The 14,567-nt window shown below is 34.7% G+C and overlaps 1 protein-coding gene across 6 annotated transcripts in view; it reads right to left on the bottom strand.

The window, feature by feature from the left end:
* The window catches only part of LOC131149453 (protein STRUBBELIG-RECEPTOR FAMILY 3-like), a 62,893-nt gene that overhangs the window by 17,177 nt on the left and 31,149 nt on the right, over positions 1-14,567 (bottom strand). For all 6 annotated transcript variants that reach the window (XM_058099896.1, XM_058099898.1, XM_058099897.1 and 3 more), the window contains 2 exons: positions 10,825-11,219; positions 10,319-10,746 (listed from right to left, as the gene is read on the bottom strand). In XM_058099896.1, the coding sequence (XP_057955879.1) occupies positions 10,319-10,746; positions 10,825-11,219 (823 nt within the window). The remainder of the gene's footprint in view (positions 1-10,318; positions 10,747-10,824; positions 11,220-14,567) is intronic.

Below are 14,567 nucleotides of genomic sequence, written 5' to 3'. Positions count from 1 at the left end.
TTCCATACAAATTAGTTGGCCGATTTACTTACCTATTTTGTAGTCTTTTCTTCAATCATGCTTTATAAATAGCATGCACTCATTGTAATGAAGGACAACATTGAATAAAAATGTGAGGTTTCATTTCGTCAATTGATTCTTCAGAGAACTTATAAACTTATCAAGGAATTCTTCCTTGTGACATTTAAATTTTATACCTTCGGTTCGTGATTCAATTATAATCATTGGGTCGAGGTTTGTTAATTTATACCTTCGATTCATGATTAAGTTATAATCAATGGGTCGGGGTTTCTTACTTTATACCTTCGGTTCACATTTCATTTATAAACGTTGAGTTTGGGTTTTTTCTATCAAAAAACCAAATTTTAGCTTTCTTGGGCAAGTATTCCAATATTGTTTGTTGGGTCTCAATGCGTGTCGGTTGAGATTCGCATCATTTGGTATTAGAGTTTACGCTCTAAAATCAGGTTTACTATCATTTTATCTTTTGTTTCTTGTTATCATCCTATCTTGTTCTGTTTGTGTTCATTGTTCTTGTTTTGTGACGTGTACCAAGTAGAAAAAAAAAAAAAAAGAGGGACGTACCTTTTTTTTTTGTCATCTTCCTTTGATTCGTTGTTTCTATAATATTATCTTACCGTTGATATTGGTTTAAAATGCTAAACGGATTCAAGGACAAATCTTTTTAAAGAGAGTGGGAATGATGAGAATCAAAAACTACCATTAAAGGATCCATTGCATGTTCCAGTTGGGCCTATCACTAGAGCGAGATCCAAGATGATCAAAGAAGCACTTAATGGGCTGATTCAAGATATTTTGGTTTATTTAAAAACGGGGCACTCCAAGCTTGACCCAAAGAATGATGAAAGCATAATAAATTTAATCCAAGTTTTTTATGGAGCTGATCTCACTAAATTGGGCATAATTTCATTAGCAATTAATTGGCCGATTGACTTTCCAGACAACCAAATAATTGGCCGATTGACTTTCCACACAACCAATTAATTGGCCGATTGACTTTCCAGGCAAATTAGTTGGGCGATTGACTTTCCAAACAAATTAGTTGGCTGATTTACTTACCTATTTTGTAGTCTTTTCTTCAGCCATGCTTTATAAATAGCATGCACTCATTGTAATGAAGGATAACATTGAATAAAAATGTGAGGTTTTGTTTCTTCTATTGGTTCTTCGGAGAACATATGAACTTACCAAGGAATTTTTCCTTGTGGCGTTCAATTTTTATACCTTCGGTTCGTGATTCAATCATAATCATTCGGTCGAAGTTTGTAAATTTACACCTTCTGTTCATGATTAAGTTATAATTAATGAGTCAGGGTTTCTTACTTTATACCTTCGGTTCACGTTTCATTTATAAACGTTGGGTTGAATTTTTTTTATCAAAAATCTGAAGTTTAGCTTTCTTGGCAAGTAATCCAATATTCTTTGTTGGGTCTCAACGCGTGTCAGTTGAGGTTCGCATCATATGGTATCAGAACTTAGGCTCTAAAATCAAGTTTACTATCCTTTTATCTTTTGTTTCTTGTTATCATCTCATCTTGTTCCGTTTGTGTACATTATTCATTGTTCTTGTTTTGTGACGTATACCAAGTTAAAAAAAAAAAAAAGTGGTGATATGAAACAACAGATAATATCATTTGGTACTTAGCAAAGTTACCTTTTTTTTTTCTTCTTGGGTCATCTTCCTTTGATTCATTTGTTCTATAATATTATCTTGTCATCGATATTGGTTTAAAATGCTACACGGATTCGAGGACGAATCCTTTTAAAGAGAGTGGGAATGATGAGAATCAATACGCACCATTAAAGGATCCATTGCATGTTCCAGCTGTGAAGAGAATCAACAAGCACCATTAAAGGATGCATTACATGTTCCAGTTGGGCCTATCAAAAGAGCGAGATCCAAGAGGATCAAAGCACTTAATGGGTTGATTCGAGATAATTGGGTTTATTCAAAAACAGGGCACTCCAAGCATGGCAAAAAGAATGATGAAGGCGTGATAAACTTAATCCAAGTTTTTGATGGAGCTGATCTACTTAATTGGGCATAATTTCCTTAGCAATTAATTGGCCGATTAACTTTCCAAACGAATTAGTTTGCCGATTGACTTTTCACACAACCAATTAATTGACCAATTGACTTTCCAGACAACCAATTAATTGACCGATTGACTTTCCAAGCAAATTAGTTGGCCAACTGACTTTCCAGACAAATTAGTTGGCTAATTTACTTACCTATTTTGTAATCTTTTCTTCAGTCATGCTTTATAAATAGCATGCACTTATTGTAATGAAGGACAACATTGAATAAAAATGTGAGGTTTTGTTTCTTCTATTTGTTCTTCGGAGAACTTACGAACTTATCAAGTAATACTTCCTTGTGGCGTTCAAATTTTATACCTTCGGTTTGTGATTCAATCATAATCATTGGGTCGAGGTTTGTTAATTTATATCTTCGGTTTATGATCAAGTTATAATCATTGGGTCGGGGTTTGTTATTTTATACCTTTTGTTGACGTTTCATTTATAAACGTTGGATTTGAGTTTTTTATTAAAAATTTGAATTTTAGCTTTTTTGGGCGAGTATTCCCATATTGTTTGTTGGGTCTTAACGCGTGTCGATTGAGGTTTGCATCATTTGATATCAGAGCTTAGGCTCTAAAACCAAGTTTACTATCATTTTATCCTTTTTTTCTTGTTATCATCCTATCTTGTTCTGTTTGTGTTCATTATTCATTGTTCTTGTTTTCCGACATATACCAAGTAGAAAAAAAAAAAAAAAAAGGACGTCAAAAAAAAGAAAAGAGAGCAAAAAAAGAAAATATGTGATATTGAAGCAACAGATACTATCATTTGGTAATTATCAAAGTTTTTTTTTTTTGGGTCATCTTCCTTTGATTTGTTGTTTCTATAATATTATCTTGTCGTCGATATTGGTTTAAAATGCTACAAGGATTCGAGGACGAATCCTTTTGAAGAGAGGAGGAATGATGAGAATCAATAACACCATTAAAGGTTCCATTACATGTTCCAGTTGTGATGAGAATCAACAAGCACCATTAAAGAATCCATTTCCAGTAGGGCCTATCACTAAAGTGAAATCCAAGAAGATCAAAACAGCACTTAATGGGCTGATTCAACATATTTGGGTTTAGTCAAAAACGGGGCACTCCAAGCTTGACCCAAAGAAAGCTGAAGGCGTAATAAACTTAATCCAAATTTTTTATGGAGCTGATCTTACTAAATTGGGCGTAATTTCCTTAGCAATTAATTGGCCGATTGAATTTCCAGAAAAATTAGTTGGCCGATTGACTTTCCAGACAACCAATTAGTTGACCGATTGACTTTACAGACAATCAATTAATTGGCCGATTGACTTTCCAGACAATCAATTAATTGGCCGAATGACTTTTCAGGAAAATTAGTTGACTGATTTACTAACCTATTTTGTAGTCTTTTCTTCAGCCATGCTTTGTAAATAGCATGTACTCATTGTAATGAAAGAATACACTGAATAAAAATGTGAGGTTTTGTGATGCGAACCTCAATCGAAACGCATTGAGACCCAACAAACAATATTGGAATACTCGCCAAAGAAATCTAAAATTCAGATTTTTAATAAAAAACGCAAACCCAACGTTTATAAATGAAACGTGAATAGAAGGTATAAAATTACAAACCCTGACCCAATGATTATAACTTAATCATGAACCGAAGGTATAAATTAACAAACTTCGACCCAATGATTATGATTGAATCACGAACTGAAGGTATAAAATTTGAACGTCACAAGGAAGAATCCCTTGATAAGTTCATAAGTTCTCTAAAGAACCAATAGAAGAAACAAAACCTCACATTTTTTTCAATGTTGTCCTTCATTACAATGAGTGCATGCTATTTATAAAGCATGGCTGAAGAAAAGACTACAAAATAGTTAAGTATATCAGCCAACTAATTTGTCTGGAAAGTCAGTCGGCCAACCAATTTTCCTGAAAAGTCAATCGGTCAATTAATTGGTTGTCTGGAAAGTCAATCAACCAACTAATTTGTCTAAAAAGTCAATCGGCCAATTAATTGCTAAGGAAATTACGCCTAATTAAGCAAGATCAGCTCCATCAAAAACTTAGATTAAGTTTATTACGCCTTCATCTTTCTTTGAGTCAAGCTTGGAGTGCCTCGTTTTTGAATAAGCCCAAATATCTTAAATCAGCCCATCAAGTGCTTCTTTGATTTTCTTGGATCTCGCTCTAGTGATAGGCCCAACTGGAACATGCAATGGATCCTTTAATGATGCTTGTTGATTCTCATCACAACTGGAACATGCAATGAATCCTTTAATGATGCTTATTGATTCTCATCATCACAAGTGGAATTCTTAATAGACGAAAGATGGAAGAGTCATGAATCTACAATGTTGGAGATGTGCAGCAGGCAGTTTGTGGTGCAGCAATATTTTGGGCAAGGCATCTACGATGATAGTGCTCTCATCATGGCCTCTAATTGAAGGGAAAGCAGATTCCACACTTCCCAGTAGATTATTGGGGTTCAGCGAGGGTGTTTGGGCTTCTCTCTTGATGACAAAATGGTGGTGGCGCAGTGTTACCTAAGATGCAGTTTCTTTTTTTTTCTATCTATTTTTTTGGCTTATTTATCCTGCATTATACTGCTGCTTACCTCAATTCCGTTAGTAGCCAACAGTGGTTGGGCTTCTCTCTTGATGCGAAGATGGTGTGATGCACTATTACTTCTGAATGATACAATTTCTTCTCACGCTCTCTCTCTTGATGACGAAGATGGCGGTGGCACAGCGTTACCTCTGATGCAGTTTCTTCTCTATTTATTTCTTCTGCAATATACTGCTGCTTACTTCAATTCTGGTAGTTTCCAAAAGTGGTTGGCCTTCTCTCTCAATGATGAAGATGGTGGTGACACATTATTACTTCTGATGCAGTCTCTCTCCCTCTCTCTCTCTCTCTCTCTCTCTCTCTCTCATGTTAACCTTTTTTCTCTCTTTTTTCTCCTGCTCAGATCCTGCATAAAATCTCATATTGGGATTCAAACGACGACATTGAATCTGTTTTCTCTATGGATGATCAGCAAAATAAAGACTCCATCTTTGCTTTCCAGCAAAGTGAACAGACGGGTCTATTAGACTCTTCGGACGAAGAAGATTCAGATTTTGAGAGCTATCAGGCCAACCAAAATTTGGAATGTTCCCATATTCAACCCAACAATGAATGTTACCTAGTGGCATCAATAGAAGAAGAGGGTCACAATCTCTACTCTATCCAAGAATCATTGTCAGCGCAATTCAAGAAATGAGACTTGATGAGAATCAACAAGCACCATTAAAGGATCCATTGCAAGTTCTAGATGGGCCAATCACAAGGTCAAGAGTTAAGAAGATCAAGGAAGCAATGCAAGGATTGGTGCAATCCACTTGGACCGAGTTTGCAAATTTATCAAGCAAGACCCCAACATTCAAGATAGGCTTGAAAGAAGAAGAACCGGCTTTAATCCATGTGATACAAACTACAGCGGGGGACAGAGATGGTAAGCACCTAAGATATATCCCCAAGTAACTCTTGAACCTTATTCAATAATAAAACGTCATGACGCCATCACAGACCAACCTATTGGTGACATCATTCTCATTATCTAACACATCACCCCATTTTTTTTCTCCTTGATAATCATCCTTACTAACCTTCTCATCTGAAATAATGATCCAGACATTAGAAGATTCCGCAATACACAAATTTTCTTTAGCATTCATCTTAAAGATTTTGTAATCATCGGATCAAATTTACTTTGTTTCTTTTCAAAAATCTTTTCATTTTTAACAACCACCATTCCGCTATCCAACAAGAATAATTCATACTACTTACTACCTGCACCCTTATCAGAGCCGTTACCCTTCCCACAAGATTTTCCCCCCACCTTATCAATTTTTCACCTGAATATCTTCCACACAAACCTCTTGCACCTTAGTAACCCCCAAACACCATTCATCAAAGGTTGCTTGGTGGGACAGCCTCCCATAACAACCACTGACCTCTCCCAAGTTCCCAACTCAAAACCATCAACCAAATAACCAGAGTTGCAGGGACCATTCTGTCCTTAATCAAATCCTGCCTTTCAAAAACCACTGGATCATTATCCTTCACCAGCAATTGAGATATGATTGGACTTTCCTTCTCCAACTGCGAAGAAGCTCTAGCAGGAATGTAGGACGACATGAATTCCAGCTTGCTTTCAAACCTTATTGTTCAGTCTTGACTACTAACACTATCGTTAAAGCTAGATATACATTGTTGGCCCACAACCCAACAGCTTAATTTTTTAGGTAAGATGGTAAGCTAACATGATATCAGAGCTGATTACTAGGAGGTCCTGGGTTCAAGTCTCATTGACTGCATTTATCACATGGTGTTTAAAAAACTATTTTTTTTATTCCCTATAATGGACCACCCAGCAATCTTAATTGGATCTAACCCTTTATTACCCAATTATCTATTCATGATACTCTGATCTCTCATTTTCTTTTTTTTCCGTAGGACTAGGATGGCCTTTGAATTTTCACTTTGTTGGAAACTTAAATGAGAAGGATACAAATGATCTTGTCCTTTAAGTTAAAAGAGCTTGATTCTTTTCATACTTGGGGAGAGACAAGAATTTGGTTCTATTTGCAACAAATGGGTGCCAAACACCATTAATATGTTGGTTGGGGATGATTTTTTATGGTGATAGTGAATTTTGATGGAAATTGGATCATTATGCCAGCCCCCGTCAAAGGTATAAGGAAAAAATCCGTATAGAATAAGGGATACCCAGAGAAAAAGGAGGTTAGAGTCATAGAAATTGTAGAAGTTCGTAGAAAAGAGGGAGAAAATAGGAAGGTAAACAGATTCAGATTAGAAGGGGTAAGAAGAGGATAGGAGAAATAGATCGGAGTTAGTGGAAAATAAGAGAGAGAGAGAGAGAGAGAGAGAGAGAGGTAACGTGGCACTATGGCCAAACATATTAGTACAAGGCTACTTGAATTAAGGTGTTGAGAAGTCCTTCACAAGATAGAAACTATGTACATTTATGCCCCTCCCTATCAAACTCAAAATTACATGTAATCCCCAGATTGTGCCCAAAACATAGCAAATCTTGATTTGCCAAACAAACTACAGATTTTTTTAGCACAAATAGAATCTCCTTTAATGTTGGCACCTTATTGCAGTTGGATTTTGCTTTCCTTTCCTTTCCTGAAGTTAGTATTATTTGGAATGCGCACAGCGTTAGCTTTTTGGCCAGTTCCAATCATGGGCAAGGTGTCCCCTTGTACATCTGGGCAAGGGCAATGCATGTCTTGACCTGACCTTCGTCTCACTCGCCCAAATTCTTTCTCATGCATTACAGGTTAGGCTTGCTCATTGTCTTTCCCTTTAGATTGGTTGTCCTTGCCTAATTAGACTTCTCAGATGTTCTGCCAGCCAAGTGCGAGTGCCCACTGCTTGAGCTAATGTTCTGGCCTCTTGGGGCTATTCCTAGCTTGCTCTATCTCGCTGACTAGGGAGTTCGCTAGTTGTTAGGGGAATACTTGCCTATGCGGCCTCAAGTTGTCTCTATTCTCCTTGCCAAATCTAGAATGTCACCTGGTTAGTCATGTATTGGGGGGAAGTAAACAAGGATTGCACGGAGAGATTTCTAAATTTCAATGGGGACTTTTCTTGCAATCTTTCTTCTTCACTTGATTCATGATCCTAATGTTAATGCTTACTTCTTCTATTTTTATATTTGTATAGCTAAAGTTCCTTAAATGATGCTTGGAATGTGATCCTTAGTAAAATCAATACTAATGACCTGCGTCAAAAGTGAAAACCAAATAAGGTTCTGCCACCGAATTTATTTGTCTGATTCTTCAGGAGTGGGAAGACTTTTTCACATCTATTATAACATTGCCTTATTGCATGGATTATTTGGAATCAGTTGATTGGAGTTCTCTGTGAAAATTAGGATTTCCCATCACTATGGATGCTTTTTATGCTATTAATTTTAGAGGTTTTGAAAGGGGCAATGGAAGGAAAGCTTTGTCTACATGCATGATTCTTGCTAATGTGGGTGTATTTGGCTAGAGAGGAATGCCGGAATTTTTAAAGGTGTTGCGACATCTCATTATTTGGTTTGGAGCAGAGTTTTTTTTCTTGCATGCTTTGCTATTCTACAAATGGTTTTCCTAGAATGTTTTTGTAGAAAACACTGGAAGAAAGACTAGGTTGCCTCGCTTCACTAGAGCTGTCTTGTAGTTTTTCTTTCTTTTCATTTCATTTGTTGTTTCCATCGGGGCTTGTTGGAAAATGCTTCTCTCTCTAGTCTTTGTTTTCTTTTGTCGTACTCCATTCCCTTTCAAATAAATTTTTTCTTTATCTAAAAAGTATTTTTCTTTTTCTTGGCTTCATGGTTTCTGGCACATGGAATCTTTAGAAGAATCTCATTACTTGTTATTTTGAGGGATTAAATTGCTTTATTATTTTTATCAATGATATTTCTTTGGCTTGCTTTGTTTTGTTTAGGTGGATGCCTCATCAGCCATTGTCCACTAACACTCCTTTCTCTTCTCACTTAGCCCCCATTTGGGAGCACTTAAAAAATAAGCGTATCACTTAAAATAAGTACTTCCGAAAAAAAGTAGCGTTTGAATTGTACTACAACAAACACTTACTACGAAAAGTGTTTTTCCATAACCACTTTTTTGAAAACCATTTAAGTGAATTTTGAGAAGTAATCTAAAATAGTTTTTAGGCCACTTATAAGTGGCTTTGTTCATAGGTGAGGTCAATTTTGTAAATATAAGAAAATTTAGTGGCTATTTTATAATTTAAAAAATACATTAGAAGATAATCATATACTATTTTATCATGTATTATAATATATTAATTATAAATGAAAAATAATTCAATTCTGGAATGAAAAAAGCCATTTAATAATTAAATTAATATTAAAATACTAATTTAATTAATAATATTATTTTAACATAAATTCATATGATAATCATATGTTATAAATATAAATTAAGAACAAGATTATTGTTAGTCAGAAATTATATTATATTATTTTTAATTTATAAAAATATTTAAATATTAATTAAAAATAGCAGTTAACATAATTATTAATTAAATTCTTAATTAAAAATTAACAATATATTATTTCATTATGCATTGTAACCTATTAGCTATTAATAAAATATAATTAAATTCTGGAATGAATAAAAAGAACCATCTATAAATTTAAATTAACCTTATATAAACTAAAAATTTTAATTTAGGTATTAATACTATTTTTAACATAAATTAATGTGATAATCATGTTATAAAATCATGTTATAAGTATACATTGATAACAAGATTATTGTCAATTACTAAATAATAATATTATATTATTTAGTTGATAGAAAATTTTAAAATTTTAATTAGAAAATTAATATAATTATCATTTAAATTTCCAATTATAAAAATATTAATATTTTTATTTAAAGTTTATTTTAAAATAACTATATATTATTTTACTATGTATTATAACATACTAGTTATTATAATTCAATTTTGGATTGAACAAAAACTCTTTTTTAATTTAAATTAACATTAAATAAATTAAATTTTTTTAATTTAATTAGTCTATTATTTTTATAATAATTTAATATGATGGTAATATATCATAAATATACATTAATAACAAGATTACTATTAATTAAAAATAATAATCTTATATTAGTTTTTAATGGAAAATATTTAAATTTTAATTATAAATAATTAAAATAATTATTAATGAAATTGTTAATTAAAAAATATTAATATATGTAATTTAAAATATGTTTAAAAATAATCATATAGTACTAAGTATTCAAATACCAATTATTTTAAACACAACCACCACTTATAACTTTCAATACTTTTCCAAATCCGCACTTATTATTATAACTTATTAGATTCAGCAGTTTTTCCGAAAAGCAATTCTGAATGAGTGGTTTTAAACGATCCAAAATGAAATTTATCAAGTACTATACTAGCACTAATAATATCACTACTATAACAATGACAACAGTGATAAAAATAGAGCCAATCTTGCAAGCTTTTGATCTCAATATCTCCTAGACTAACATTGAATTTGAATAACTAAATGAATTCAACCCAATATTTGAACTTAATCAATTAAGACTAAATTCGAATTGGAGCTAGAATTGATTAATTAAAGCTCGACTCCAATATTTGATTAATCAATTCATGCTGTCCTTTAAAAAAAAAAAAATTCATACCTTTCCATCAGCAAGCTGTGCCCTATACACACTTCCCAGCATGCCACTTCCAATAAGATTTTCTTGAGAAAAACTGTTTGTGTATTGCTGAAGCGATGCAATGGAGAAAAACTTCACAGAAGTTGCAGGGTTTGGAGTTTTGGTAGAAGCCTTCACTGTGGTTACTTCAGTGGGTGCCATTGGCTTAGCAATAATCTTTTCAACAGGAGGTGGTGGAGGAGGTGGCGGAGGTGGTGGGGGAGGTGGAGGGGGAGGCATCAACAGCATATCGAAACTGCTCATATCTATCTCATGATCCTCCTCCCTTGATATTGTGTCTGCTCTTTGAATGTTTATAGATTGGTCATTCTGCAGCTTTGGAATTGCACCCACTCTCCTAGTCTCTCTTTGATGCTCCTCCCTTGGTGTTACAACTGCCTCTTTTGCACCTGTCCACAGTTATTCAGTAATGCATTCAAGATTAAAGTAAGATAATATGTATGAAATCTGCAGAAGAAACTAACTACCTTTATCGATTTCATTGCCTAACTGGACCAAGGACCCCCTGTCCATGGGATTCCCCCTGCTTCCATTATATGCACCAGTTTCATGTCGCTTGGTATATCTCTCAGCTTCTTGCCGTTGTCTACAACACCTTGGCATGAATAGCACAAGCCCTAATGCCAGAATAATAAATAACAACACCCCTGCAATTGATATCCATACTATTCTTTTCGCAGTAAAAAAACTTCTTTTTCCTTTAGAATTTGATTCCTCAGATGCAGATGGTTCATCAGCCTGTCTCCCAGGCGTTTGCACAGAAGATGGTGCTCCAGAAAGTGGCGGTGCAGGCGGTAGCATTGATTGGGATGTGGGAGGAGGTGAAGGGGCAATTGTACTGTTGAATTGATTCCCATCTTTTCTGCACAATAAAGCAAATATTGAAGAACAGAACAGCTGATTAATTCAATGCTGCATTCACACTCTTCCCCTATTGAAATTTTTAATAGTGAAATCTAACAGGAGAATAAATTTCAATGTCTCATAAAATTTTAAAATGGATCAGAAGGACAAAAGCTTCTATATTGAGCTCTCCAATGTGTACAATTTTAGTATTTATAGAGCAATGAGATACTGATGCAATTATCACCTCCATCATTCAGAGTAGATTTTATCTTTTCCCCATAAAATCCAAGCATTCTTGAGGAATTCTAAGAGAAATCATTTCCTAATTGTCTGGAACCAATAAGAAATTTTTGGAATGTATTAAATGTGAAGGAAATTTCTCAAAAAATGCTTGAATACCACTAAAACCCACAATGCACATCTTCTATTATATTTTCCCCACCCTTCTCCAAATGATTCAGTAGCAGAGTAGATTTTATCTTTTCCCCATAAAATCCAAGCATTCTTGAGGAATTATAAGAGAAATCAATTCCTAATTGTCTGGAACCAATAAGAAATTTTTGGAATGTATTAAATGTGAAGGAAATTTCCCAAAAAATGCTTGAATACCACTAAAACCCACAATGCACATCTTCTATTATATTTTCCCCACCCTTCTCCAAATGATTCAGTAGCATTCCTTAACAAGCTTTTCAAAGGCCTAACGTACAGTGTAAATTCCCACGACTTTAAAACATTCCCTTCATTCTTGCAAAGCTCCTCCATTAATGTGCCTAGTATACAGTCAGTTACAAACCGCACAGCCTAACCTCTGGTTTCCCCCAATATTACTTCCAGCTACTGTTTCTCATGCCACACGCACTCTCCCTTTTCTAGTAACTGAGGTTTTTTAAGTATCAGTGTCTGTCTTAGTAGCAGCATGTCCTGGCATGCCTAAACATCAGTCACACAAGTTGCCACCAATATAGTTCATAGTTCTAGGGGGAAAAGCATTAATCACCCAAAAAAAATATTAAAAATTAGATTCAATATGGACACAGGCATTGAACCAATAATATAAGTAAATCAAAAGATTTGTAAAATATGATACAGGTTGAAATACTAGAATCATGGTATTAAATTTCTGCTGTGCTGCCAAGCCAAAATTTTGGTTGAAATTTTGGTCAGTCAAAACTCTACTCTTTGGCAGTGCTGAATTGTTTTTAAGTGGATATGGTCAAATCATACCAAAAAGATATTCAAATTTATATTGAATAAATAAAAAATTTTTAAAATAAATTGAAGCAATGGTCTATGAACATGATATTAGACTAGCAAAAAACATATGTGCTGCAACATAACATCAATTAAAAATGTCAATCATTCGTATCATCCAAAATGATTCAGCAAGGCATGTGTCACGTGCCAAATACTTCACAGCATGTGAAGGGCCATGTGGCACTAATCGTAGCAGACAAGCTTAAGTAGTCAGCTGAAAGTAAACTGTAGGCTCACCACACATATGGGTTCACAAGCACCAAATGCAAAGTATGCATTAAGGTAAACACGAAGTCATGTGGTAAATAGTAAAGCAGCAAAATTCATCAATCACACCTCCATAGGCAACGTGTGTTTTAGCGAAAAAAGCAAGTAAATTAAACATGTTTACAATTGCTTGAGAGTTATACAAAGATTGATGAACACTCACCTTATCCTAGAGATCTTTCGATGCTAAACTCCCCAAATTGTGCTCAAAAGAAGATATCAAATTCTACTATGAATTATTGCCAACAAGCCCATCCGGGGGGCAACTTAGTTGCGTAAAGAAATGGCAGTGAATCGAGTTATCCATCTTCATTGTGAATTTCAACCCAAGCAATTAACGCCAACACAATCGAAGACTTAACACTCTCATACACAAAAGAATAGCCATCCTATGGCAAGGCCCCACTAAGAGCATAGTCAAATGCAATTTTCAATACCATAAAGGACTTCATGGTATCTAGAAGAGGAAGAACAAGTATTGGATCTTTCATCATGGCTTCTTTCAAGCTGTCAAAGGCTACCTGGAACTCTACTACCAACTATGACCATTCTTCAGCAATTTGGTTAATGAGGATCAACTTCACTAAGTTTACAACTCTCAAATGCAACATGATGCCTAAGGCCATAGTCGAATGCATTTGTCTATACCTAGAGGATCGTTCATCATGAATTCTTTCAAGTTGTCAAAGGCTCATAAGTAAAACTGCATCTAGTTCAATGTATGGCATTTATTTGACAATTTGGTTAATGGGGTAGTCCTTCAAGTACCCCTCAACAAATTTGCAGTAGTAATTGGTGAGACCAAAAAGCACGCAATTCCTTGATTGTCAACCAAGATCTTCTAATCTTGAATAGATCTCACCTTCTCCATATAGAACTTGTTCTATCATATGGCCAAGGAACTTGATACTTTTATGAGAAAAGAGCATTTCTCCTTCTTCGTATACAAGTTGTTCTCCATCAACCATTCAACACCTAAAAGCTCTTGATGTTCTTCCATAGTAGAATTGCAGAAAGCAATGTTGTCAAGTTATATCAAGACAAACTTGTCGAGGCAGTCATGAGACACCTAAGTTAACCCGTTGGGCATCACCAAGAACTCATAAGCCACATACCGCATCATGCAAGTAGTCTTTTTGCACATCACCGTATCTTCATTTGATGGTAGCTTGACCGCAAACCAAGTTTGGTGAAATACTTGGCATGACTTAGTTGATCAAACAAATCAACAATTGGGATAGTAACTTTGTTGAGGGTGTGGTAATCCACAGTCACATGCTTACATCATGTTTCTTCCAAAAGAAATGATGTTCTACGGGACCATATGTAATTCACTTCCAAAAAGTTATCAAGCGGCTTCTAATTCTACTAAATTTAGAGGCACCATCCAGTTGGTCCTATAGCAGGATGATGCAGGATAACATCACGGATCTACAGCCAACATCATCTGATTGGCCCTATAGTAGGGTGACCAAAGGGAAAGGAATTACATATATCAAGCAATCACTACAAGAAAATTTTCAAGCCAAGGACTTGGGTACTCTGCATCACTTTCTTGGCATTGAGATTGTACACTATGTAATAACGAGCCGAATCTACCTAAGCAAAAATGTACCTTTGACTTGCTAAGTGAGAGTAGTCTGTAAACGGAATTCAATTTCTGTATTTGTTGAAATCTAAATTATGTACATCCCAATCTTACAATATATAATACAATCAAATATTCTAAACAAGGAAACAATCTCCCTATAGAATAATATACAATCTTTTACTTTTACCCACTTTCCTAATTTACTCACTATTCCCACGGATACTCGGGATTTCAACACTCCCCCTTAAG

Source organism: Malania oleifera, chromosome 2, assembly GCF_029873635.1.
Source record: "Malania oleifera isolate guangnan ecotype guangnan chromosome 2, ASM2987363v1, whole genome shotgun sequence".
NCBI classification, from domain to species: domain Eukaryota; kingdom Viridiplantae; phylum Streptophyta; class Magnoliopsida; order Santalales; family Ximeniaceae; genus Malania; species Malania oleifera.
The sequence above is the reverse complement of the archived record's forward strand: the minus strand, read 5'-3'. Positions and strand labels throughout refer to the sequence as shown.